Source organism: Phyllostomus hastatus, unplaced genomic scaffold, assembly GCF_019186645.2.
Source record: "Phyllostomus hastatus isolate PE091 unplaced genomic scaffold, TTU_PhHast_1.1 phas_scaffold_78, whole genome shotgun sequence".
Classification (NCBI taxonomy): Eukaryota; Metazoa; Chordata; class Mammalia; order Chiroptera; family Phyllostomidae; genus Phyllostomus; species Phyllostomus hastatus.
In genome coordinates, this window is record NW_025334041.1 from 73037703 (window position 1) to 73065226 (window position 27524).

The 27524-nt window shown below is 47.4% G+C and overlaps 1 protein-coding gene across 2 annotated transcripts; it reads right to left on the reverse strand.

The window, feature by feature from the left end:
* Window positions 1-1616: 1616 nt before the first annotated feature.
* Window positions 1617-27522, reverse strand: ELMOD3 (ELMO domain containing 3). 2 transcript variants are annotated; one of them, XM_045827555.1, is made up of 13 exons: window positions 27180-27522; window positions 26857-26922; window positions 23667-23956; window positions 22459-22536; window positions 21901-21970; window positions 18962-19030; window positions 17946-18037; window positions 16603-16726; window positions 16256-16378; window positions 11546-11676; window positions 3404-3480; window positions 2981-3108; window positions 1617-2548 (listed from the first exon to the last, which is right to left on the reverse strand). In XM_045827555.1, exons 3-13 carry the CDS (start codon window positions 23718-23720, stop codon window positions 2346-2348), a joined length of 1149 nt encoding a protein of 382 aa, XP_045683511.1. In that variant the 5' UTR covers window positions 23721-23956; window positions 26857-26922; window positions 27180-27522; the 3' UTR covers window positions 1617-2345. The 2 variants fall into 2 exon arrangements, with proteins under 2 accessions (XP_045683511.1, XP_045683512.1); XM_045827556.1 differs by having other exon boundaries at window positions 23829-23956; window positions 27180-27521.
* Between the last annotated feature and the right edge of the window lie 2 nt (window positions 27523-27524).

The window sequence follows — 27524 nt, forward strand, 5'->3', positions numbered from 1 at the left end:
TTGTGTCTTCAAGGTCTGTCTGGGCCGTGGCTGTCCTCACTCATGTGCCCTCAGGGCCATCTGGCTTCTGAGCTCTGACATGCTTGATTCTTCCATCCGAAACAGAAATTCTGAACAAGTTCATTGTTGATTTTGTGCCAAGAAGCATAAAAAAGCTCCCTGCATATCCCTTTCTCTCTGCACAGACACAGCCAGTTATCCATCCACTTGACCATCTCCACAGAGCGTGTACTGGGAATTAAAAAAAAAATTATTTTTAAAGATTTTATATATTTATTTTTAGAGAGAAGGGAAGGGAGGGAGAAAGATGAAGAGAAACATTGATGTATAGGAGATTTGGTTGCCTCTTGCATGCCCTAGCTGGGGACCTGGCCTGCAACCCAGACATGTGCCCTGACTGGGAATTGAACTAGCAACCTTTCAGTTTGCAGGCTGGTACTCAGTCCACCGAGCCACACCAGATTTTCTTTTCTTTGGATAACACTGCTCTGCCATCTTGACCAGAAGCTCCAGGGATGTCTTACAAAGGGGAATAAGGGCCGCACCAAACCCCTGGCTCTGACATTTTTAGGGCTGTGAAGCATTTTAATTCTCCCATGACAAGCCTAGGGCAGACCTTTACACACCAGAAAATGTAGATCAAGATTTTTGCATCTCACAGAGGGCTTTTACACACCTCCCCCAAACGGTCCATCAACAGAACTGCAACTTCACCCCTGGGATGTGTTGTTGCTAGTGTCCCAGGGTGAAGCAGTGGGCACTGCTGTGTGGAGAGCGTTGTATGGAGAAGGAAGGACGCCTGCAGAGGCCGCCCTCGCCTGGGCCCTTGCTGTGCTGTGAGTATTCATGGTCAGGTCTGCTGAGTTGGCCTCTTGGTGTCAGAGCAAGCAAAAGGAATCTGCAGGAAAGGAACCACTGGACCTGACACCCCATCGTGGAGGCTGAGCTGCGGCCTGTGTTCCAGCCCCGCCAGTCTCCCTGCCATCTTTGCTGGGCAGCTAAGCACACCGGGCTGGAAAAAGTGAGACACAGGATCAGTTCAGGTTGGCAAAGGTGACACAGGCAAACTGCAGGCTCCATTCACCCTTGAGAGGTATCCTGCTGAGAGCGGTTACAAGGACCCATTCACACGTGGTGGGTGTGTGTCGTCCCCACCTCTGTGAGGGGTGGGCCTTGCCTCCTGAGGGTTGGATTTGGAGAGGCCTGCAGGGGCTGGACAGTGGTCTCCCGTGACTTGAAGGAGGGCAGAGGACAGGAGAGCAGTGTAGTGGGGCTCTCACCTGCCCACCCCTGTTCACAGCTCAGCCCTTGTGTGAATGGAGCAACAGAGCCAGCTTCCCCAGAATCGAATGTAGGAAAAACCCAGTGTGGACGCTTCACACCAGTCAATCTTAACAAGAGTCAGGGGCACCTCGCCCGCTGCCTGGAGTACACAAGAATCTCTGGACCTGCCAGTGTGGGGTGGATGTCATGTGAACTCAGTGGGAGTTTGGCCAGGGCAGAGCAACCTCTCCTGGAGCCCACGACCAGTGCCTTGGCCCGCTGGAGTGCCTGGCTCTAACAGGGCCCCAGGAAGGCGCAAGGCTCGTCTTGGAGGAAAGCACGTGGAACCGTTATCCCAGAACAACTCTTTTATTCAGTAACTGCTGATGTGTGAACGTCCTCCTTCCCTCAGCCAGACTAGAAAACCATCTCTGATGGGAACTGCACAGGCTCCACGGGGAAGCCCAGCTGGGAGGCGGCTGGGCAGCAGTGGAGACACAAGGCAGGGAGGAGAGGTGGGGGATAGTAGAGTGGGTTAAATACAAGGCCAGAAACCCCAGGGGGGACCCAGGTACTGGCCTGCTGGATGGAGGAGAGTGAAGCCAGCCCAGCTGCAGCCTTGGGCGGCTTGGTCTGGTTCATGCTGCCCTCTGTTGGCTGCTGCAACTGCTAGCTTCTCCCTTCAAATTCTAACTACCCTGTGTTCCTGTCTGGTCCCTGTTAAGGCCAGCACAGGCCTGAAAGCCCTGCTTAGGAATGTCCTTCAACGTGGGGATGTGTGAACATCCAGATGGGGCTCTCCCACCTCATGATCCTTTCACTCTCATCAAGATGACCTGGAACCCAACTTGGTAACCTGTGGTCCAACGAAGGTTCCAGCAAAGTTCTTGCTCGGAGGCAGATCTGTAGGGAGTGGGTCAAGTCTGAATGCCCGATGTGTCCTCGGCTCCTCTGACCAGCCCGGGGAGCTGCCTACATCCCTTCTGCTGAGATGGGAAGGGCCTGGCCCAGGCAGGGCGCTCCTGACATGGCCTGCCGGCAGCCCAGCCTTGCAGTCCCTCAGCCAGCCAGCTTCAGGTTGGTCAGCTCAGCCGTGTGCCTTCGGAGGAGGGCGGGGGCAGGTCACACACGCCCGTGAAAGTGAGATCCTTGGAGCGAGGGACCTGTGCCCTATAGCACATCTGCGCTGCCAACAAGGAGGCCTGTCCCTTCGATATGCCGGCCAAGTAGATCTCCAGGGTCTTGAGCAGCCGCCTTGGGCTCTTCTTGGCCAACGCTTCCAAGTCTGGAACAGAAGACATTGGGGAGCAAAAGGCTTAAGGGGGCTTTGGACTGCACAGTCCGGGGCCCAGCAGCTCAAGCAAGTGCACCCAACCCTGAGCCTATGGAGAGCAGGCGAAGGAGACTTTTAAGAGGGGGAGTTCACCAGAGGGGGAGATCAAGGAGCCACATGTGCCCCAGGGGCCACACGCCACCTTGGCCAGGACAATGGCAACTTTGAACAGTCAGACCCCGCTTTGACTCAGAAAGTAGGATCACTGTGGGTATGAGAGCAGAAACGCAGGGGATGGTAGCAGAGAAAGGAGAACTATCAGGCCCCAGAGGGTGGGCTGGAAGGGGACTGCAGCCAAAACTGGTCTCGCCCCCACCCTGGGGCCCCTGAGCCTGGGGACACTAGCAGTTCAGGAGTGAGGTCTCCCCAGAAGAAAGAGCATACCTTTGAGGACAAAGCCTGAGTCCAAGATGGTCTTCTGCTGCGTCTTCCAGACCTGAGCGAGGTGGAGGAAGGTGGCGGCATAGAAGCTGTTCACCACTGGGATCACCTTCTGCTGCCGATTACACTCCCTGCAGGACAAGGGAGGTCATCCACTCAGCAGGGTACAAAAGCTGACACCTGGGCGCCCTCCCCCACTATTCTCCCAGGGGAGCTGTTCCCCAGATGGCCTTCACATCTGAGGCAGGCTTGGGGAGGAGGGATGGGCTGAGGGACGGGCACGGGTGCACGGGGACTTTGCCTAGTGCCCCCAGAAGCCAGCAGGTGAGGAAGAAAGCTGGGGAGAATGAGGCAGGGAGGGAGGGAACCTGGCCCTGCTGGGTCACTAATGAGCTGGGCTGGGGGCTGAGCAGTGTGGGGACTCACCTGGAGAGACACTCTTCCCTTAAGGCCTGGATCGCAATGCGGGTGATGTTCACGGACATCAGGCAGAAGGGGAATTGCTGCAATGGAAGTGGTACCAGGTCAGTGGGAGCCCAGGTCTTGCCTTCCGTGTTCTCATCTTCCACAACCCAGTCTGGCCTGAGGGCCGTGACAAAAGTCATGACCCAGAGGCAGCTGCGATACTATTGGTGCTTACACCTAATGTTCACCATGACCGTCCCATCTTACAGATGAGGAGACTGAGGTTCAGTGACCCTGAATATCTCTTCCCTAAGGCAGTGGAACCAGGATTCCAACTGAGGTTAATTCACTCCGGAGCTGGTTTGCATAACTCCTGGGAGAGTTCTCCCGCCTCTTCAACATCCCGATCCATTAGCTCTTGTAAGCCTTCACCAGACCTATCCATGTGCCACCCAAGGACCGTGTTACCCCCTGGGGCCAGGATGAACACAAGAGGAGTGAGGCCCAGGTAACTAACTATCACTTCTTCCCTTCTCTAGGCTTCGAGTTATTTGACTGCGCATAAGCATTTCATCCAAAATCAGAAAAGATGCAAACAGGTAGAAAGTCAGCCTTGACTTGCTGGCACATCCCCTCTCTCTTAACCGAGGCCTCAGGACTGGCTGTGAAGCCCAAACTCCCCAGAGGGGGCAGCATGGAGTACAGCCGGGGCACTTCACCAGGTTGGGCCTCAGGATCCCCTGTGGGGGGTCCACTGCAGTGCTTTATTTTTGGAGAAGTAAATTCCTTCCTATTTAATAACAAAAAACCAAGCAGATGAAAACTTTTTGCATATTACTTGTTAGTTTGCACTGTTGCACACAGACAAGGACATCCACTGAGAGGGGCTCACAGATCAGTGCATTCCTTAGTTTAGAGCCAGAGACAAAGTCTGTTTATCCCATCTACTTCCCCTGAGAAGAAAACTCATTACATTATGATGTGCTGTGCTGTCCCATATGGACATTTAAATTTCAGTTAACTGTAAGTTATACAAAATTTAAATGCCACTCTTTAGTCATCCTAGCAATATTTTGAGTACTCAATAGTTACAGCTGCTTAGCTGCTGGATCGGACACTGCAGACCTAGAGTATGTCCGTTATGGCCGAGGGTCCAGTCAGACAGCGCTGACCGAGCTGTAGAGGATCTTCGGCTCCTCAGGGTCTGAAGATTTTCCTCAGGGTCTCCTCTGACACCTGGATCCCAGAGCTTGGCCTTGCCACCTGCTAGTTGTGTGTCCTTGGGAAGGCCACCCACACTCTATGAGACCCAGCTTTCCTATCTCTCAAAATCAAGAAGCAAATAAACGCTGAGTTAACGCAGCAGGCCCGAGACTGCTGTCCTCAGAAAGGCCTGCCTAAAGGTTAGCCCTTGGCTAGCACCTGGGAGCTTGGGTTTTGAGATACTCCCACCGTTCCCTCAGCATGACTTGCTGTGCCTAAATTCTTTGTGCAAATAATATGGTTTGTGTTAAACATCTGCTTCCCCTTCTGGAATTCTGTTATGGGCTAATTAGATGGGGCTTGCGTGACCAGCCACCTCAAAACCCTCAGGCACTGAATTTCCAGTGAGCTCCCTGGCTGGCAGCACTTCATTTGTTGCACAGTGCAACACCAGAGGAGTTAAGTGTGTCCGGTGTGACTCCACTGGGAGGGGCTCTTGGAAGCTTGCACCTGGTTTCCTTCAGATGTTGTCCCATGCACTTCTTCCCTTTGCTGATTTTGCTTAGGCTATGCTAAGTCATAGCTGCGAGTCCTCCCAGTGAGTCGGAGAACCTGAGGGTTCCTGAGGACCCTGACACCCCGATACAAGGGCCATGCTGGGTACCGTCAAGACACTAATCAATACAAAAATTCTGAGATAGCTTTAATTACCTATGGTTTACATGTTCTGTTATCCCACAACCTGCCTCACAGAGGTGCTCTAAGGAGCAATTTAGATCACACATGCACAGCATCAGCCAGAGTAGGTGCTCACAAACGTTCATAATTATTAGCGTTGCCTCAGTGTGTGTGGCTGAGGTCATTTATACCTTCATGTATTGCCTGTTTAATTACCATATATACTTGCATAATATCACCCCTTCCCTTGATTTTTTTCAGTCTAAAAATAAATAAGGGAACAAGAATATGGTAGCAACATAATTAACAGAAGATTTAAACCTAGCATTCATTCACTTTCAAGAACATTCTTTTGAAGCCCACTTATTAAAAAGCAGTGAAAATCTGGAATTCAGATGTAAGTGTCTCCTTTCCCTTGGCAGTTCCCTTGGATCTGAAAAGTGTCCCTTCACTCTAAAATACTACACTGAGGCTGGGTGTGGGGACTGACTAAGAGCAGAAGAAACCAGACCTGGACACTGGAATTTCCATTTAAAATTTGACTTTTCTAGCCCTGTCTCCAGTTGCGGGTGTGTGAGAGGCAACTGATGGATATATCTCTCACACCTTGATGTTTCTTTCCCTCTCTTTCTCTCTAAAAGTAAATAAATAAAATCTTTAAAAAAAAATAGAATTTCACTTCTCTTCATGCCTCATGTTTGGGCTTAAACACCTTTGAATACTGAAGAGGAAGACCAGATCGTCCTTGGTGGCTGCTGATGTGGCCCCATTGCTGGAGATTCCAATTCAGTACTTCTGGGGAGGGTGCTGGGCGTCTGCACCCTCAGGTGTCTCTAACTTGTGTTGCTGGCGGGGAACCGCTGCTGTCAGGGGCCCGCCCACTGTCTGTCAGGAGATGTGGGTGGCAGGCCCAGCTTCACCACTTATGAGCCACCCAGCTTTGGGCAGAAGTATTTGACCTCTCTGATCCTCACACTGCTTCACAGTGAAAAGGAGATTCACAAGGATCATTTCTGCCCTACCCTTCTGTAGGTCTGTCATGCTGATGCGATCAAATACAAATTGCTGTGTGTGAGTGAATATCACTACAACGTGCGTGCCCGCAGTTCGTCCCCATGGGCTGCATCTCTCGATGTCTGCTACAGCACTCCTTCTCAGGACAGCGTGGGCTGAGCACTTCCACACTGCTGGGGCCCATGGGAGCCCTGGGGTCCATCTCCCCAGGGTTTCTAGTTTGGGGCCAGTTCCCCTTTGGCAGGATGTACCACAGGCACCTGAAACTTTAGTTCTCCCCATCGGAGAGAAACAGGAATGGCTGTTGGCAGGGCTGTATCCCCCAGCTGTTATTCCAATTTCATATCTGCCTCCTAGAAAACCCTGTGTTTTCAATATTCATAGGATCTTTTTTCTTTTAAACCAAAAACCATTTTATTTTATAAAAGTCTGTAAGACTGGTAAACTGCAAGCTAGACTGATTGAGGAAAAGAGAGAGTGGACATAAATCACCAGCATTGGGAGTGAACAAGGGCATATCACTGCAGAACCTGAAGACCTTGAAAGGATATTAAGAAAATATTGTGAACAACTTTATGCTAATATATTTGACAATTTAAGTAAAATGGGCACATTCCTTTAGAAAAAATTACCATAAGTGACTCAAGAAGTAGAAAACTTGAATAAAATTTTTATTTGTAATTAAAGATATGCCCATAAACATGCCCTGGCTGGTGTGGCTCAGTGGATTGAGCGCAGGCCTGGGAACCAAAGGGTTGCCGGTTTGATTCCCAGTCTAGGGCACATGCTGCCTGGGTTGCAGGCTAGGCCCCCAGTAGGGGGGTGCACAAGAGGCAACCACACAATGATGTTTCTCTCCCTCTCTCCCTCCCTTCTCCTCTAAAAATAAATCAATAAAATCTTTAAAGAGACAGAGAGAGAGAGATTGATTTCCATAAGGAAAAGTTTTAACAATTCCTCTGATACTCTGTACCAGAACCCATCTGTTTCTGTCTCTTAAGCAGGGGTAAGATCCATAGCCTCTTGAGATCAAGTTTTATTTTAAAACTTTGGAATTACTAATAGTTCAAGGAATTATGTATATAAAAAGCTGAACAGGATCTTAGAATTTTTTAGGCCAAACCCCTTAGTTCATAAAACAGCAAACAGGCATAGAGAGGTTCAAAGACTTGCCTCAAACCACAGCCAAATGATACCTATACCAGCCCTTTTATTTAATGAGCTACTGTTTTTCCATGTTTTCTGACATGCATACGAGAGTACTGCAGAATAAACAAAACCCCCAGCAAATTCCACAAAGGCCAGCAAGCGAAGGGATGAACAGACTGGTCAGAGTGGTCAGCCTGGGTCCACGAAGATCAAGTGCCCAGTGCTTCCTCTCACCTTGCTGTTCCCTGTCTGGGATGCTCCTCCATCCCGTGTTGACATGCTTGGTACCCTCACCTCATTCAGGCCTATCCTTGAAAACAAACGAAGGACTCTGAATTGGCCATAACCCTCTGCTCTGGCTTCTATATTTCTGCAGGAAGGTCTTCCGAGAGTCTTCATAAGTCACAAGAAGGGAGAAACTGAGATCTGAGATGATTTATTGGAAATCATCAGCTGTGGGACCGTGGACAAGCCATCTCCCCTCTCTAGGTCTCTATTTCCCTATCTCTAAAATGAGGGCTGGACCAGTGATGGCTAAGATACTCTTCAACACCAGAAGTCTGCTGTAACGAAGCAGAGTCAATGTGAGAGACCACACTGTTTCATAAGCTAACTGGTACAGTTCTCAGACCCAACCGGGATGTCAGCCCCCTGAATCACGACAACCACAGAATACGCCCACATTCTCGCTTGTGGGGTCCTGCTGTGTCTCAAGACCTGGGACTCATGAAGTCCCACTCCTGCCTCCTCCAGTGCTTCTTGCTGTACACAGGCACAAGTGAAGTCTTAAGATTTAATGAGTGTTTTTCCCCCAAAACACAGATATATATAGTAAACATTATACATTAAAAAATGCCTACATGGCAGGAACCGTCTAATTATTTGTTTTATAGTTAAGAAGTTTTGGATTTGAAGGTCCTACTTTATGAAGGTTGTGTGTGTGTGCACACGCATGTATTTCATGGATTTAAAACACATAAGATATATTTATGTATGTATTATAGATAAGATGTAAAAATGTATTTTTACTTTTTGAAATCAAATTAGTTTGATAAGTAACACTCACTAAATAACTAATGTGCTTGACACTTCACATAGCTTATCTTTTTTTTAAAGATTTTATTTATTTATTTTAGACAGAGGGAAAGGGAGGGAGATTGAAAGGGAGAGAAACATCACTGTGTGATTGCCTCTCACAAGCCCCCTACTGGGAACCTGGCCTATAACCCAGGCATGTGCCCTGACTGGGAATCGAACTGACAACGCTTTGGTTTGCAGGCCAGCGCTTAATCCACTGAGCCTTATCAGACAGGGCATACATAGTTTATCTTCAGTTTAGAATAATTTTACAGGGCTGTAGTTACGTTCGCATGTTACAAAGGAAAAAAACTGAGGTCCTGGGACTTAAGGATTAATATGGTCAACAACACTTTTTGCACCTCAGGCCTGCCCAACTCTAGCCTTATAAGATAAAATGATCTGATTGAAATGCTGCAGGTCGGACCTTCAGCCACTAATTCTCAGGCTCCTCTCCCTGAGGCAGCATAGAGGCACACGGCCTGCCTGTTTCTATGAAGGGCTCCTGAAGATCTCTCCTACCAGAGTCGGGAGTGAGCCAGCAACACACACATGTAACTAGCTCGGTCCGCTGAGAGGGCCTAGAAGGAGTGAGATCTTAATAGCAGTGAGAATGCCTGGCGCTCAGATCTTGGTTTCTAAATATCATTCTCTAATTTAAGGAACAAGGGCTCCTTGGAGAAGTGGTTGATTCCAGGGCTGGGAATTATTCAGAGAAAATACAAGGTAAACTTAGATCACCTTTTGGTGTCCAGAGAGTAAAAGTTCTCGGGATAGGGTGTGGTGAAAGGGCCACCCTGCAGGAACACTCAAATGGCCAAAGACGGAACAATGTGAGCAACGAAAGAAATGATAATGTTGGGTTATAACACAGAGGGTTAAAAATAATCTGTGAGTCCACGCTGATATAAAAAGTAACTGAATAATAGAAGAGCACAGACAATTCTTCTTACAAATTTTATTAATTCTTATAGAATTAATAAATGTAAGAGGACGAGGGAAACAGAAAATTGGCATTAGAACAAAGTTTGAGGACAAACAGGATATCTGCACAGTTGCAAATTATTTTCCTCAACGCAGTTATTAATCACGGAGGGAGAACCAGGGACTTCACAGTGCAGACCCAGCAGCTATCTCCTTACCCGCACGGTCCAGGCTGGCCTCGCCAGCAGTGAGACCTGCTGGCATTACGTGCTCCTGGCACGAGGCACAGAGAAGGGCACGTGACATCTGCAGCGTCCTTAAGAAAAGTGCTCAACCTCAACCTAACGTTGGTATGGCAAACTGAACCCTCCCACTTGCTCTTACCTTTCCTTTACAGCTGGCGGCCGCTCTATCTTTCCAGGTGCTCAGATTAAAAATCATCGCTCCTCTCTTTTTCTTACACCCACATCCAGTCCATCAGAAACTTATGCTGGATCTACTCTCTTAAGCCCATACGCTCGAGATCCTATAGCCAGCGTTGGACCGTCTCACACCACCTCTTCTGAGAACCGCCGTCATTTCTGGCTTGGTTGTAACGCCCTAGAGTAGTGGGTTTCAGCCCTTTTCATCTCATGGCACACATAAACTAATTACTGAAAATCTGTGGCACTCCAAAAAATACATTTTTTGTTTGAGCTGACAAAAAAATAGGTATAGTTTGATTCATTCACACTAGATGGCTATTGTTGTGTTGACTGGTATCATTTTCTTACTTGACGGGGAAAAGATGCCAGTGCCCCTGACTAAACAGTCAGGTGCTGCGTGTTTTAGAAAGTCCTGCAGCACACCCGTGTGCCTCTTGTGGCACGCTGGTTGAGAATCACTGCCCTAGACTATCCTCAAGCTGGCAGCTGGCGGGATCCATTAAAAAATTTCAAGCTGAATCATGTACTTCAGGCTGTTGAAAACCCTTATTCTGCTCAGAGAAAATCCAAAGTCCCTATCATACCTGCCAGGCACTATGCCCTCTGGTCCCTATCACCTGGGGACCTCCTTTTCTCCTGCCCTCTCATCCTCCTTCCACTCCAGCTGGCTTTCCTGCAGCTCCTTCCCATGCGGGACACACTCCCTCTGTGGGACTGTGCAGCAGCTGCTCCCTCCGCGTGGAATGAATGCTCTCCCCCCAGAAACCAGCTTGGCTAACATCCTCCCCTCTTCACGGCCTGTTGTAACTCTTGCCCTCTCATGAAAGCTACCGTGACTACACCATGAAATACTATAACCCCCTCCCCACATTCTCCAAGCCTTACCCCACTTGTGCTTTTCTCCTTAGCACTTATCACCATCTAACACACCCCATAATTTCTGTACGTATTATGCTTACTGTCTTGTCTCCTCTGCTAGAAGCATCTTAGTTTTGCTCACAGATGTATCTCAAAGCATGAAGAGCAACAACTAGCAAGGAGATGCTGAATTAATATTTGTTTAGTGAATTAATTCCAGGTCCCATGAATCTGGGATAGATGAATGGCTTCAAGAACAGGTCAAATCTGTTTTTTATTTATTTATTTTTTTTTAAATGGAGGGAGTACCACTTTTTACTAACTGCGGAAAACATCAAACCCAACCCCAGAGAGCAGGCCTGGACAGACACCTGGGCCTACAGGCGCCGCTCCTGGCCTGTCAGTACATCCACACGTCACCTGACCCTCAGAGGCAAACTCTGGGGCACACAAAGACTCTCCTCCTTCAGGCTCTGGGATTTCCTCAGGGAGTATGAGGAGGAACACTAACATCACAATTATGCCTAGTGCTTTTGTACATTACCTCGTGTAATTTTCCCAACTATCCAGCTGACGTTTCCAGGATTTTCCACTGTGCAGATGAGGAGCCCAAGACTCTGGAACTGAGGCGACCCCTGACACACATGCTAATGAGTGGCGGAGCTCCGATCCCTGCACTGACAGGGGAAGACCACGCCTGCTTTGCCTCAGCTGTCCTAAGAGCCCTCAGCGACCCAAGACTCTACCCAGGAGGCCCGCCTGGCAGCTCAGAAGAGCCCTGTGCCCAGGTCTCAGCTCCCCAGCTCTCCCTGCTGGCTTCCCACCAAAGCCCCACCTGGATATGGTGACGAGACAGGCGGAAAATCTCCTGGGCCATCAGCAAGGTCTTTGCGTCCATCACCAGGTACAGCAGATGCAAGAGGGCGAGGAAGCCCACTCCTCTCAGGTCTGTGGCTGGATTTGCTCCTATAACAGAAACCACGAGGACACTGAGGGTGATAGGGAGTAATGCTTAATGCAACTCCTGCTCCTGTGAGCTTCAACAACTTAGTCATAGGCCAAGTGGAGAGAGCCTAGACTTCCCCTAACTAGAACTAGATGGCCTTAGCAGGGCAATCAGAAAAGTGGGACTTTTATCCTTTCCTGGGGCTAAGGAGCACCCCCGCTCCCTCTGGGGGTATCAGTGGAAGTGACGTGGATGTCAGCAGAGGCTACATGGGAACAGTGATGAGGCACTCTGGCCCCCACTGGCCAGTGGTATTAGTGGATGCCAAGTGGGGTAACTGGGTTTCTACCCCCACCCGGCAGTAGTGCGGTGACATGCCCCTTCCCCACTGGCTCAGTATCAGAGGAGTCTTGCTAAAACAGAAGATTTAAAGAAGACCCAGAGTGTCATTACACAATACCCAAAATGCCCGGGACACTTGTTACACCAAGAACTAGGAGAATCTCAATTTGGACGAGAAAAGACAATCAGTAGATAGCAACACTGAAAGAACCCCGAGGTTTGAATTAGCTGGTAAGGAGTTTAAAGCAACTGCTGCAGGCAGAAAGAATGATGGCCCCTCCAAAGACATCCCTGTCCTAAGTCCCAAAACCTACCTACAGGTCATGTTGCAGGCCAAGGGGGAATTAAGACTGCAGGCTGCTCATCAGCAGATAAGGAAAGTATCCTGGATTGTCTGGGTGGGTGGGCCCAAGGGAAGAAGTGAAAGAGGAAACACAGATCTGAGAGCAGATTCAGGCTCAGAGATGTGATGAAGAAGGAAGCAGACAGGCGGGAAGCCTCTAGAAGGGGGAGAAGGCAAGGAAACGGAGTCCCTCCTGAAGCCCCCCCACAAGAATGCAGCTCTGCTGCCACCTTGCTCTCACCCCAGTGAGACCCGGGTCAGACTTTGGAACTACAGAACTGATCAATCTGTGTTGTTATAGCTACTAAACTCGGGATACTTTGTTGCAGCAACAATAGAAAATGACCACTGCAGTTATCATAAAAGTGCCTTTGATAAATAATTACTAACACACTTAGAAAACAAATGAAAAAATAAAGTCTCAGTAAAGAAATATCAGATGTAAAGAACCAGACAGAAACTTCAGAACTAAAAATAATAACTAAAATTAAGAACTCGATGGATGGGCTCAGCAGCAGAAGAGATACAACAGGAAAGAATCAGCAACCTTGAAGATAGAACAATATAAATTACCCATGCTGAAAAAAGGGAAAAAACAAAACAAAATGAATAGTACCTCGGAGATCAATGGGCTATAACAGAGATGAAAATAACAACAACAACAACAACAGAGCCTCATGGGACATGTGCAACAGAAACAAAGAGACAGCTTTTGTGTCATCGGAGCCCACATGGGGGTGGGGCTGAAAAGAGTCCTCCAAGTAGTCACGGATGAACATTTACCAAATCTGGCAAAAGACATAAACCTACAGATTCAAGAAGCTGAGCAAACCCCAAATGGAGTAAGCCCAAAGAAATCCACACCAAGACTCATCCTAACCAAACTGCTGCAAACCAAAGACCCCCCCCCCCAAAAGAAAGAAAAAAAAAAAGGTTTTCTTTTTAAAAAAGGAAGAAAAGAAAAAATATCTTGACAACAGAAAGGGAGAAAAACAACTCCTTAACCAGCAGGGAGAAACCATTCAAATTACAGCAGCTTTCTCACCAGAAATAATCAGGACCAGAAGGAAGCAGCACATTTTTCAAGTGCTGAACGAGAACTGCCAACCTGGAATTCTATGCCCAGAGAAATGACCCTTTAGGAATAACGGGGCAATGAGTCATTCTCAGATGAAGGAAAAGTAAGAGAATTTATTGCCAGTAGACCTACATAAGGAAATGGCTAAAGGATATTTCTGAAACAGAAAGGAAATGATAAAACAAGGAATCTAGGAATATCAGATGGGAAGAAAGAACAATGAAAAGAATAAATATATGGGTAAATACAATAGATTCTGCTTCTCTTGGGATTTTTAAATTGTTTAATGGCTGAGACAAAAACCAAACGCTCGTGGATTTTCAATGTAAACAGAGGAAATATTCAAGATAATTATAGATGAGGGGAAACAAAGGGCTTAAACATGTCGTCAATACCAGCAGACTGCCCATTAATTATGGGTGTATCGAGTTTCCTTTTTAAATTAAGATATTTTCCACTTCCGGCAAGATGGAGGCATAGGTGGACGCACCGTACCTCCACGCACAACCAAGATTAGAACAACAACAATTTAGAGGCAGAATAACACCCAGAACTGACAATTTATCTGAATGGAAGTCGGACAGCCAAGAAGTTGAAGTAGACTCGTACATCCAGACCAGTAGGAGCAGCAGAGACAAGCACCCAGGCGCGGGGCGCGACGCGCAGAGAACAGGGAAAACTGGGCGCATAAGGTAACTGGAAGCGAGTAAGGCATCTGGGGCGCGCAGGATCGCAGCGGGTGGACCCTGAGTACACAAGCGGCAGCTGGCGGACCCAGTGAGGGGGCGATTGTGGACCAGGGCAGAGCGTGCAACCCAGGATCCCAGAGAAGGGACTGAGGTCCCAGGAGAATGAAGCTACCGCCATTGTTCCCTCCCACCCACTCCCCCGCCCCCACATACAACATCACAATCTAGCAACTGGGGTGCCCAGCCCCGGTGAACACCTAAGGCTCCACCCCTCACCGTAACAGGAGCGACCAGACCCCCCCCCCAAAAAAAAAGAAAGAGAGAGAGAGAGAGAGAGAGAGAGAGAGAGAGAGAGAGAGACATGTCTCAAACAGAAGAACAGATCAATGCCCCAGGGCTCATCCTTTTGAGTGACTAAGAGATAGCCAATCTATCAGATGCACAGTTCAAAACACTGGTGATCAGGAAGCTCACAAAATTGGTTGATTTTGGGCGCAAATTACATGAGAAAATGCAGGTTACCATGAAAGAGATGAAGGAAGATGCATGGAGAACCAATAGTGATGGGAAGGAAACTGGGACTCAAAACAATAGAGTGGACCAGAAGGAAGAAAAAAACAACCAAACAGGAAAGAATGGAGAAATAAGAATTCAAAAAAACGAGGAGAAGCTTAGGAACCTACAGGACATCTTTAAACGTTCCAACATCCAAATTATAGGGGTACCAGAAGGGGAAGAGGAAAATCAACAGATTGAACACGTATTTGAACAAATAATAAAGGAGAACTTCCCCATTCTGGCAAAGGAAATAGACTTGAAGGAAATCCAGGAAGCTCAGAGAGCCCCAAAGAAGTTGGACCCAAGAAGAAACACACCAAGGCACATCATAATTACATTAGCCAAGGTAAAAATGAAGGAGGGAATCCTAGAAGCAGCAAGAGATAAGGGGACAGTCACCTACAAAGGAGTTCCCATCAGACTGTCAGCTGATTTCTCAAAAGAGACCTTACAGGCAAGAAGGGGCTGGAAAGAAGTATTCCAAGTCATGAAAGACAAGGACCTATATCCCAGATTACTCTATCCAGCAAAGCTTTCATTTAGAATAATAGGGCAGATAAAGTGCTTCCCAGACAAGGTCAAGTTAAAGGAGTTCATCATCACCAAGTCCTTATTTTATGAAATGTTAAAGGGACTTATCTAAGAAAAGAAGATACAGAAAAAACGTGTACTAAAATGACAGCAAACTCACAATTATTAACAACCACACCTAAAACAAAAACAAAAACAAACTAAGCAAACAACTAGAACAGGAACAGAACCACAGAAATGGAGATCACATGGAGGGTTAGCAACAGGGGAGTGGGAGGAGGAGGAGAGGGGGAAAAGGTACAGAGAATAAGTAGCATAAATGGTAGGTAGAAAATAGACAGGGGGAGGTTAAGAATAGTATGGGAAATGTAGAAGCTAAAGAACTTGTAAGTATGACACATGGACATGACTAAAGGGGGGGATATGGGTGGGAGGGGGTGTACAGGGTAGAGGGGAGTGAAGGGGGAAAAATGGGACAACTGTAATAGCATAATCAATATAATCAATAAAATATATTTAAAAATAAAAAATTAAAAAAAGACTTGACTTTGGATAATGAAAACACAATAATGTAGACCAATAATGTGTAATAAAATTGTACACTTGAAACAAAAAAAAATTAAGATATTTTCCTATTCTACACAAGCATGATTTGATGATTTTGAAGAGTAGCACAATCCAAAACCAGGAGAAATCATTTTGTTTCACTCAAAAATAAAATAAAATTTTCATCCATATTCATGGAAAATTTAAAAGAAAAAATGAGATTCTACATCACATCACTCCAACGGTTCCCAGCTCACTTGGAAATGTGTTTTACAATGGTCTGCAAGGCCACAGCTGGCCGCCTCTCCTGTCACTCTCTCTACCTCGGCCGCACAGTTTATCGGAGTTCAGCATGCTTCATGTCAAGGCCTTTGCATCCGTTCCACCCTCTCCCTGGATGCCCCCCTTCCCTCAGATACCCTGTCTCATGGTGCTGGCATGACAGGAAGAGATCACTCTGGTCCTAGAATCAGAGGTCTAGGAACAGAAGGAGAACCATTCCTCTCTCTTACCCTGAAAGCCCAGATCTTCCCAGTGATCTCCGAGGAGGGCACAGTCAAACTTGGAGCCTGTCAGCTTCCTGTAGATGGTCTGGAGGACTCGGCCGTGCACTGGGTCTTGGCTATCCAGGCCACCTGCCCCAAGACACACGCATGCTCTCTGTTGGACTGCCCTTAGGGGGAAGGCTGAGTGCTTCTCAAGGTAGGTCCAGACTGTACTCAAGACACTCTGTTCTCCCAATGTTTACCCCTCAATTCCTGCTCCTCATGCGAACATGGAAAATGCAAGACCCTTGGGGGAGGCTCCATACCAGGGTGGGCCAACAGTGCTGTCTGCCTGACCTCACCAGTGCACTCACACTGAGCAATGGTCAGGACCAAGTCCCTTTCTTCACGGAGGCCCTGGTGGAGCTTTGGAGGCCCGAAGAGGCAGTGCCGGAGGGCAGCGAGCCCAGTCCGTCGGATTGTTGGTTGGATTCTTTTCTGGGGAGAAAGTTGCAGGTCATGGGCAGTGTGCTGGTTGCACCTGCTTTGATGAACTTATCATCAGGCTGAGTACAGAGACCGTTCTTGCAGAAAGAAGTAGTTCCCCTGGGCTGGTTTCTGGGCCAGGGAAAGGGGGCAGAAGCATGAAGCACCTGTGGAATCCCTGGAGACAGGCTATCCCAGCTCCCAGGTTCTTTGTAACAGAGAGAGAGGTCCCCAAGCCTAGGCATTATCAGTTAGTTGTCTACATTTGGTCCTTTGGGCTCTTCTAGAACTAGCAATTCCAGTGACTGTCACAGAGGCTAGAGAGCCCTGGCTGTAGGGACTCCCCGACATGGTCTCACAAACACCAGACTGGGCTCCCCATCAGGGCTGCTTGTATGTAGCCCTGTGTGTCTGTCTCTCTACAAAGGACACGGTTTATAAAATCTAGCAGCACTCTCAAATTCAAGGATGAGAGAGCCAGTGGGGACGGGAGTTTAGTGGAGACCTTTTTGGAGCCAGATACTTCTGAGGGGTAGCTAGAGCCTATGCCACTACTACAACCAGCCCTTCCCAAACCAGACCACGCTGACTTCTCATCACTCAGGAGCCACTGTCACGAGTCTTTTAACAAACTGATCTGGGCAGCTTCTGGCAACCTGACTCCTGTCTTCTTAGCCTCTCTCTTGGGCCAGGTTCCAGGTAGAAGATCAGAAATCCCATTCCTCTAAACTTACTCCTGGTCACTCAAGATGCCTCAGAAAGCTCACCAGCTGTTAGTCTCAATAGTCTTTCTTTTCTCAATCTTACATAATTTTTTAAATTCCCAGATAGCTTCTGATACCTTGAGGGAATGGAAGATTTTCTTACATTAGCCACAAATAGCTCATTTCTCTGGACAGTCTACCCTGCTTCCCCAAGGAACTACCTAGCATTTGACTCCAGACCTCCCCACCCCATGATGGAAGGAAGAGCAGGGAGCAGCTACAGGGACCTCTGCATGACAGGGTCACATGAGCTCTGGGCTACAGCCCCAGAAAGGCCACTGGAGCCCTGCATAAACACGAGTCTTTGGCAACCATGACCCTGTGCTTAAGATTTTACTTTGGTTGAGACAGGGCCCTCAGCTGGCAGCTTCCATCCTGCTTGCCCTGTGCCCTGTCCTGATGGGATAAAAACCTGGCTCCTGGAAGAAGGTGCTTTGCTTGGATCCCAAACCTCGCTACTGTCATACCTTGAAGGAGGAGAGGTCAGCAGTCTGGAAATGCTGCAGGGCCTCACTGAAGGAGATGAGCTGTCCAGGCTGGTCTGAGCTGGTTTGGCTCCCTGTGGCAAAATGAAGAGGAAGACACCCCAGCATTTACAACAGTTGAAATTCTGTCAGCAGCCATTTACTGAGGCCTTCCAGTGGTCACCTCTAAACCCAGACCTGGCTTCCAGCTATGAACATCAGACACCCAAAGCTACTAACTAATCCTCTTTCAAGGGGCTGGCGTTGTCTGCTGGGCCAACCCCCCTTTCAGACCGCCAACCTATGGGGCAAGGAGGGATAGATATGCCCCTCACGGGCTCCCTAAATTCTACCCATCTTGGAGGTGGCCAGTCACTGACTGGAGTAGGGACCCACATAAGAGCATGCCACAGGTTTGCTTAGGGGTCTTTCCCAGTTTCTACTCTGCTCCTTCTCGCACCCTGCATATGAATGACCCCCTCTCTATCCTTTGTTCCAGTCCATAGGGAATTAACTCATCAGTTAACAGTAACATCTCTCCAGGAGCTCAAGTGGGACTCAGGCTAGACATGGGTCCTAGTTCTGCTTCCCTATAGCTCTCAGAAAGGGATGTGAGACCATTTTCACCAAGCCCTTTGAGCCTTCCAGAAGACTTCAGCCCCCAACTCCAGGGGCTTCCTTGTACAGTGAACAACCTGCTCAACTTCACACCGGGGCCCTGGTTGCCTGCCTCCGTCCTCCTGCCTAGTCTCATCGCCCTGCAGAGGCAGACCCCGACCAAGGTCCTCCCCGTCTTCTCTCGGCCCTTTCTCCGAGCCATTCATTCCCATTCCCTCCAGAATGCAGCCTTTGGTTTTGGAAGTTTTATTCTTTGTCACAAAGCTCAAATAAGGTCACTCAAGAATTCTGTCTCCTAATCCCAGAGTCACAGAGACATGAGCCTCACATGTGAGACGGCGCCTTTACCGGCAGCTGATTACATGGAGATAAAATCAGCTGCTATTTATTCTCACAGTTACCTGTCTCTGGCTGGATGTTGTCCACGGCTTCCCATTCTCCTTGGGCTCTGAGCACCTCCGTGCTCACAACTGCAATGGTGAGAGAAGGAGACCCTCTGAGATCTAGGTAGTCTGGCTCACGCTCAGCCCCCAGCCACATCCGCCTGCCTTGGGTCTTGTTGCCCTCAGGCCCCCTCTTCACATGGCTGCCAGAGTGAGCTACTGAAAAGGCAGATCTGATGTCCCACCTGGTCAAAACTCTCAAGGTGAAAGCCAACTGTTAAGCATAGCATTTAAGTACCTTCACACTCTGGACCCTCCATACCTCTCTATCTCTGCCCTAGGACACACAGAAGTACCTAGTTCCTCCACACTTCCCACCATCAGGCCTTGGCACAGACTGCTCTCCCTCTGCAGAGTCGGCACCCCAGGTTCCAGCCCCTCTACTGCAGCTCCTGCCCATCCCTCTGCCAGTTCTGAGCAGCGCCCTCACCCGGATGCCTCATCATAGTGCTGTGACCATCCTTCTCACTGCACTGGGTGCTCCATGAGGGCAGGGCTCTCAGAACCCAGCACACAGCCTGACACACAGTACATACATGCTCGGCAAGCATTTGATAAACGAATAACAGCACAATAAAGGTGGGGGGGGAAGCAGAGGAAAAAAAGAAGCAGGACAGGTCCTCTATAGCCACTATACAGCCCTTGTCTCCAAAGCACAGGTGTCACTCTCAAGCCCAAACCACCAGTAGCTGTCCTGTCCCTTTTCCTGTTTGCTGGGAGGACATGAACAAATAGTGGGAAGGATGAAGGGCTCCAGTTAAACCCCCGAAGTTGTGATCCCTCTAGCCTCAGTGATAAAAGCAGTTTAGAATTGTTCCTTTCTGTCTTGAACGCTTGGCTGAGGACATCCCATGATGACAAACTATTTTGAAAGTATATTTGCAAATTAAATAGAATCCTACCCCAAACTCAGAACACTAGTGGATAATGAGGAAGAGAGGGTTGCTAGGAAGCAGTAGAGGACGGTTACTAAAAGCACACTCTCGAGTCTAACTGCTGGGGCACGTCTTCCTCTCCACCCCTCACTAGCTGTTTTCTTTGGGCAAGTTACTCAAACATCTACCATCACTCATGGGACTAGTGTAAGGATGATGTAACTCCAGCTTCTCAGGGGAGTATGTGGCCCAAAGATAAGTGCTCAATATATATTAGGTAGTCTGGTCACAGTCGTGGACTTGGGCCAAGCAGGGCAGTGAACAGTGGTGACAGATGAGATGAGTCTAGGGTCCTGCATGTCTGGACCTCTGGGAAATTCAGTCCCGCCAGCCCCAAACTCTGGGTTGGGCAGCAGACACAGAGCCTCAGGGCTTCCAAGCTGGATAACTTCAACAGGATACAGAACACTCAACCATGAATGGTAAAACAAACAAACAAACAAAACTTATTTCCAGCATGCGGGACCCTTGGGAGATAAAAATGAGGGACAAAGTGGCTGAACAAAACAAGAAGAGTGGAACAGCAGCAGCGAATGCTCGTTATGATGCTGAAGGGGCTCCTCACCCCTCATCCCTGAGCCACACCCAGGTTCACTGACTCTTTACCCCTCAGGTCCTTGTGACAAGCAACTTGACCAATCTTTCACCCCACACACCCTCACCAGCAAACAACTCAATGGACTGTGAACAAGGAGCAGAAACCTCGCCAGCAAGGGTATGGGACTTTGCTGTCACAGTAGATTAGTCAATTGAAAGTACAGGTCTCAACCTAGTAACTGCCTGGTAACATAGGCACCTAGTCATCTGGTGCCAAATATCCAAACCGTGTAAGAGTGTCCCTCCTTTCCTTTTGGAACCAGGCAGACTCCTCCTCCATCTGAAGATGATACTTATATGAATAAGTATCCTCCTAACACAACCCACAGGCAACACAAATCTCCAGGGTAATAAATGCAGCTCACTTTAGGTATGGTTCTGTCTTTTTTCCTGTTTCCAACTGCCTCTTTATTTAAGCTCCCCACTTACTCACATGGTAACCAGCATGGCTGATTTAGTCAGCCTGCTACTTTAAATTAGCTGAGAGCAATCTCAAATAAGTTATAATTGTTTAAAACAATTAAAAATATCTGGCACATAATGCTAACTGTATTAAAATATAAAATATTTTAGCATTTAAGGTAAAAAAATCTCTAATAAATGTTAGGTTTGTCACCACACAGTAAAAATAAACTACTATTAAAATATACTTCATCAACTTCCAAATAATTTTTCTGCCTTGGAATATTTTAATAAGCCTCATATTTTGGAGATTACATTTTGTTTGCAAGGTCTCACTGCGATTTACATTCTGTGTGCTAAGCACTTTACCTTGCCTCATTTAGTCCTTACAAAATCCCCATCATACATGTTCTGATACAATCCTTTCTATAGATGATAAAAGTGAGGGTTAGGAAGGTTATGTAACTTGCTCAACTCATGTAGCTGGTGGGTGAGAGAGCCAGTATTTAAGCCAAAGCTATTTGGCTCCAGCAGTGGCACTTCTGAATTAGTGACTATGCCTTTCTGTGGAATGAACCTGAAATACAGTAATGTAGGAAAGAACCAAGTGAAGCACGTAAAATAGGATGCTTTTTCAAAGCCTTTTTGCATATACTGTCTCATTTCATTATGATAATATCCTTGGAAGGATAAAAGAGGTATTAATATTTCTACTGTGGACACAGAGATTTCATGATTCGCCCAAAGGCACACAGTGGGAAGTCACTAGCAGGGCTAGTGGGGCTAGATTAGAACTCAGATCTTTTGACCTTCAGTGTTGATTCAAATTCCCCTTGAATAATGAATCTACAAACGTCTGTAGGACAAGTAGTGAGAGAAATTCAAATGATGAAAAGCAGATCCACGGGGGGGCAGCTCTGACGTGGGCCCACCCAGGCTCCAGGGGCCCGAAAAGGACCTTACCTCCTGGCGTCCATCCACAGGCTTCTGCTGTCAGGGCCTGAAGGATGCGGTGGTTCTTCAACTGTGAGATCTGTGGGGGCGGCGATCTTTAGTATGAAGGTGGAATCGATGTCCCCCCTCCACGTGAACACACCCCACCCACTGTACTGAATGTCTTTGAAGCTGGAGGGCAGACACATCTAAGTCTACTCTGATGGGCTGATTAAAGCCAGTCTTAAAGAGAGGCCCCTGGAACACTCTAACTACGATGAGAAGTTGGGTGATGTGGGGATAAGCGTTTGCCTTCCATGAACAAACAAACAAAAATGCACACAACTCAGCTGACACTGCAGTATGCCTCTGCTATTCCCGCTGCACTTTATACTCTGCTTCACTATAGCAATGATCTTATTAGATAGAGCTTGTTTTGGCTGTTTGGCCCTACATGCCTTCCTCTGAGTGTGAGCTCCCAGAGGACAAGGCCTATGCCATCCTGTGTCATGTGTTCCTGGCACCACACAGTGGCATGCAACAAAAACTAATACTGGCAGGAGGTACTACAGTGTGGGCAATATGTACAGGAATTTCTCGGAATGCCAGAAGAGCGCTGTTGTCCTTGTCACATGGTGGAGAGTACCCAGCAGACACACCTTCAATCTGAAAGACAAACCAGAGTCAATCTCCTGGGCTCATGCCAGTCCCCACAGACAACAGCTTAAATGTCACACCTTTACCCAGTACCACACACACAAAAATTGGTGAACTCCTAAGACATTAACTACAAGGAATACGATAAAAGAAAGCTGTTTAACCTAGTTTCAAAAACTACAAAAAGCTGAGTTAATGTTATCTCAAAATTCTTATATAGCCCTGGCTGGTATGGCTCAGTGGAGTGAATGCCAGCCTGTGAAGCAAGGGGATCACTGGTTCAATTCCCAGTTGGGACACATGCCGTGGCTGCGGGCCAGGTTCCCAGTAGGGGGTGCACAAGAGGCGACCACACACTGATGTTTCTCTCCCTCTCTTCTTCCTTTCCCCTCCCTAAAAATAAACAAATAAAATCTTTAAAAAGATTCTTATAGAGATATACAGATTTCTTGGCTCTGCTAAAGGTCTCAGGGCTCTCAGTAAGTGAAGTTCAGTGAGGCAGTCCCCTCACTTTTGCCCTTTCTGCTCAGCCAAACCTGTCCCCTATTAGAGCCTGAAAAAAACCCACCGGACCAACTTTTTGCAACTCATCTCATCAATACAGGGCTAATTTACTAAGTATGTTAAAAATTAGCCCTACAAACCAGTAAGAAAAAAAAAACAAAAAACCCAGTAGTAAAACAGACATAGATATGGGCAGTTTACACAAAAGGAAATATAAATAGTTCTTAAATATAAAGAAATGCTCAACCTTACTGGTAAGGTTGAGAAATGTCAACTAAAACTACTCTTAGATAGTATTTTTCAGTTAGCATATTATCAAAGACCAAACCCTGCAGAGTGAACTGTTATTACCTCTATTACTCGACAGCACCTGGCAAAATCATACGTGCTTTGCACACTTTGGGGCTGCAGTCGCGCTCCAGGATTCATCTACCAGACACACTCATCCACATGCAAAATGAGATGCTCACAGTGTCACTAGTTGTAGCGCTGCTTATAATAGCTAAAGGCTAAAAAAATGTAAACGTCCACTACCGAAGCAAAGCTTTATGTTCTCTTGATACCTGCTCTTATTACTGACGACATATCCCAAACCAACACCTTTTTTTTTTCCCCAAATAGAAGTGCTTGCTTACCTGTCCATTTTTTAATTCTTTCTCATTATGGAAAGAGCAAGATTTTTCATTCATGACTCAAAATCATTTGTTCAAGTGAGCTTTGTCCTTGGGTTCAGAAAGGAGTTTAATAGGGTCTGAGATTAGAAGCTACGGGGAGAGCCAGAGATCCAACCGTTCTACCTTTGCCTTCCTTCTTGGCAGTCGTTCAGACATAGAGCGAGAAAAAGTCCCTACGTGTCATCGCCAGGGTGTAGGAGATTTCTGTGGGTACTGAGAGAAGTCCCTGAGGTCTTTGAAGGCTTGGCCCTCTAAAAAAGAAAAAAATTAAAAAAACAAAACAAAACTGGTTTCATTATTCAGTTATGCCTCTGTTGAGAAAAACTGACTTTAAAAATCTTTAAGCAACTTCTGGTCAAGATGGAAATGTAGGTAAACACGGCTTCCTCACACAATCACAGCAAAAATTACAACCTTATTACAAAACTATCACCCAGAATTGTCAGAAAATCAAGCCGTATGGAAGTCTGACAACCAAGGAATTAAAGAAGTCATGTTCATTCAGAAGGGTAGGAGGGATGGAGACATGGAGATGCAGAGATAGTCCCACACCGGCATATGGTAGATAAACACTGAGAGGGATATCTTGGGAGTGAGGGATCCCAGACCCACACCAGACCACCCAGCCCAGGGTTCTAGTGCCAATAGCTTCTGGCTCTAAAACCAGTGGGGGTTGTGGTGGCAGAACAAACTACAGGATTCCCAGGCATCTCCTCTTAAAGGGCCTGCAATGAATTTAGTACTTACTTAGACTCACTCTCTTTGAGCTCCAGCATTAGGGCAGCAGCTTGAAGGGCACTAGTGCCATACAGGAAGAAGCTGAAGTGTCTGGCATTAGGGTGAGTGCCAGAGGACAGCTTCCTCCTGGACAAAACTCCAGAGGCCAGGCTGCAACCATTGTCCCCTTTCTGAGCCCTCCCCCACACAGAGCCACAGAGCAGCAACACCATACTGGAGACTCCATCAACCTGATTCATACGGCTTGCCCTGCCCTGGTGATTACCTAAGGCTCCGCCCCATCCAACTTACCGGGCACTTTCCTACACTAGCTGATGCTGCTGAGACAGCGGGTAAAAGCAGCTCTACCTGATACATAGAAACAAACACAGGGAGGCTGCCAAAAGGAGGACACAAAGAAACAAGGCCAAAATGAAAGAACAGAACAAAACTCCAGAAAAAGAGCTAAACAAAATGGAGATAAACAATCTATCAGATGCAGAGTTCAAAACACTGTTATTAAGATGCTTAAGGAACTCACTGCGTACTTCAACAGCAAAAAAAGAACCAGGTAGAAATAAAGGTCACACGAAGCAAAATAAAGAAAAACTTACAGGGAATCAACAGTAGGGTGGACAAAGCTAAGAATCAAATCAACGATCTGGGACATAAGGAAGAAAAAAACATTCAATCAGAGTAGCAAGAAGAAAAAGAATCCAAAAAAAACGAGGATAGGGTAAGGAGTCTCTGGAACAACTTCAAATGCACCAACATTTCAATCATAGGGGTGCCAGAAGGAGAAGAGAAAGAGCAAGAAATGGAAAACTTATTTGAAAAAATAATGAAAGAAACTTCCCCAATTTGGTGAAGGAAATAGACATGCAAGTCCAGGAAGCACAGAGAGTCCCAAACCAGATGGATGCAAAAAGGCCCACTCTAAGGCACATCATAATTAAAATGCCAAAGGTTAAATAAAGAGAAAGAGAGAATCTTAAAAGCAGCAAGAGAAAAGCAGTTAGTTACCTACACAGGCGTGCCCATAAGACTGTCAGCTGATTTCTCAAAATAAACTTTGCAGGCTAGAAAGGACTGAATTGCCGAAGGGACTGAAGGGTGCTGGGTGGAGGGGGGGAAGGGGGAAAAACTGGGACAACTGTAATAGCATAATCAATAAAATACATTTAAAAATGGCCCTGGCTGGTGTGGTTCAGTGGATTGAATGCAGGCCTGAGAACCAAAGAGCTGCTAGTTCAATTCCCAGTCAGGGCACATGCCTGGGTTGCAGGCCAGGTCCCCAGTAGGGAGCATGGGAGAGGCAACCACACACTCATGTTTCTCTCCTTTTCTTTCTCCTTCCCTTCCCCTTTCTCTAAAAATAAATAACTAAAATCTTAAAAAAAAAAACAAATAGAAGTTTATAAACCTAAAAGTTAAAAAATATCTTTAAGCAGCTATAAATTTATTATGAATAAATAAGCTGCTTTAGCCAAATGCCTCCCTCTTACCACCCACGCCACTGGATGGAAAGAAGGGGGCCCTGTGGGAGTCTAGGCGCTGGATTCTTGGTATCCAGAAGGCAGCAGCACCACTGTAAGTGGTGGAATTCTGTTTCTGACAATGAAGTTAATGGGATCTGGTACTCCAGATCCCATTATCAAAGGGGTGAGGCTAATGGATGGCACCTTGAAGGGTAGTCTTAGTGAAGTGCTCAGCCTTGGGTCTGGGGGCTTATAGTACTAGATCTGGTTCCCACAATGGTAGAAACTCAAAATGCAGCACAATGCCTAGCCTTCTTCAGTTGCCACCAATATTGTGCATGTTGCAGCTGCTTAGCCAGTTTGGCTAATTCAGTCTCTCAGTCTCTCATTCCATGTGCACCGAGGAAGACAGCACATCTATCATCATAGGGGAGCTGGACTCATGGATGCATCACAACAAAAAGCCAGATCATAATGGGCAGATGGCCCTCACACAATCACAGACTCGGGTGACTAAGGAAGGAGGATGTCATCTGTATGATGTCAGCTTTCCACTGTGAGAATATGATCTGGATTCCCTAAGAACTGGATGCCAGTAGCAAACAGGAATCTCCATTGGGGTAAGACACATTGATTCCTAAAACCAAGAGCAGGATTACCTCTTGCTGTTGGGCTGGGCATCTGGCTCACTGTAATTTAGAAGGGAGTGCAATGCCCCTTACTCATGGCACCACAGGAACCGGCTCACTCCCACTATGTCTTCTGGGGCCTCAGCATCTGCTTCCTTTTTCTCCCTCCTCCTTGACCTCCATGACCGCACATGACAAAACACTCATACATAGGCCAACCTCGGGAAGGTGACAGGCAGGTAAGGTGACAGCAATCTCAGGAAGGCCCTTCTGTTACTGTGCATGAAATGAAGCAAGCAGAGTAGAAGCATGAGCAGCTTTACACACCTGCTAGTGTCTCTGTTCTGGTGGGAGCACCGCTGGTGTCTTCAACAGTGTCCGGACACTTACTATCTGTAACAGAACGGAAAGAGCCAACACTGTCAACCGAGCAAGTACGTGAAGTTTCTAAGTCACTCCCACCAATATTTGGCAAGCTGAACCTGAGGAAATGACCTTCCTATAAAGATGGGTCCTATAAGTATTTTAAATGAAATACTTATGATGCATCCACTTTAGGTAAGGGACTTCATTGCGGGTCTGATTTTCTAACTGCTTGCTGGAGTTTAAACTCTCTGAATAGGTATTTACTTTAGAAACTGGGTCCATACCTTAAATACAAATGCGCACATAGGAATGATAGTTCTCTGATCCTTTCATCAGGCTGATCGCTGGACGGCTCCTCACGGCCCCACAGAGGCAGGTGCCACGGGGACCCAGCCAGAGGCCTGGGGACGCCAGGAGGCCCCCGCCGCAAGCAACGCCATTCTGGGGAAGCGGGGGCCGCGGCCCAAGCTATTGGTCTATTGTAGGGGCTAGCAGAAAAGGGGCTCGCCGGCTGCGACGCGCAGATCTCGAGAGATCTCCACCCAACCACACAGCCAGCCAGCCAGGGATGTGAGGGGCTTCCGGACGCACAGGTTCTCTCTATCCGGTGGGGAAAACTGAGCAAAGCG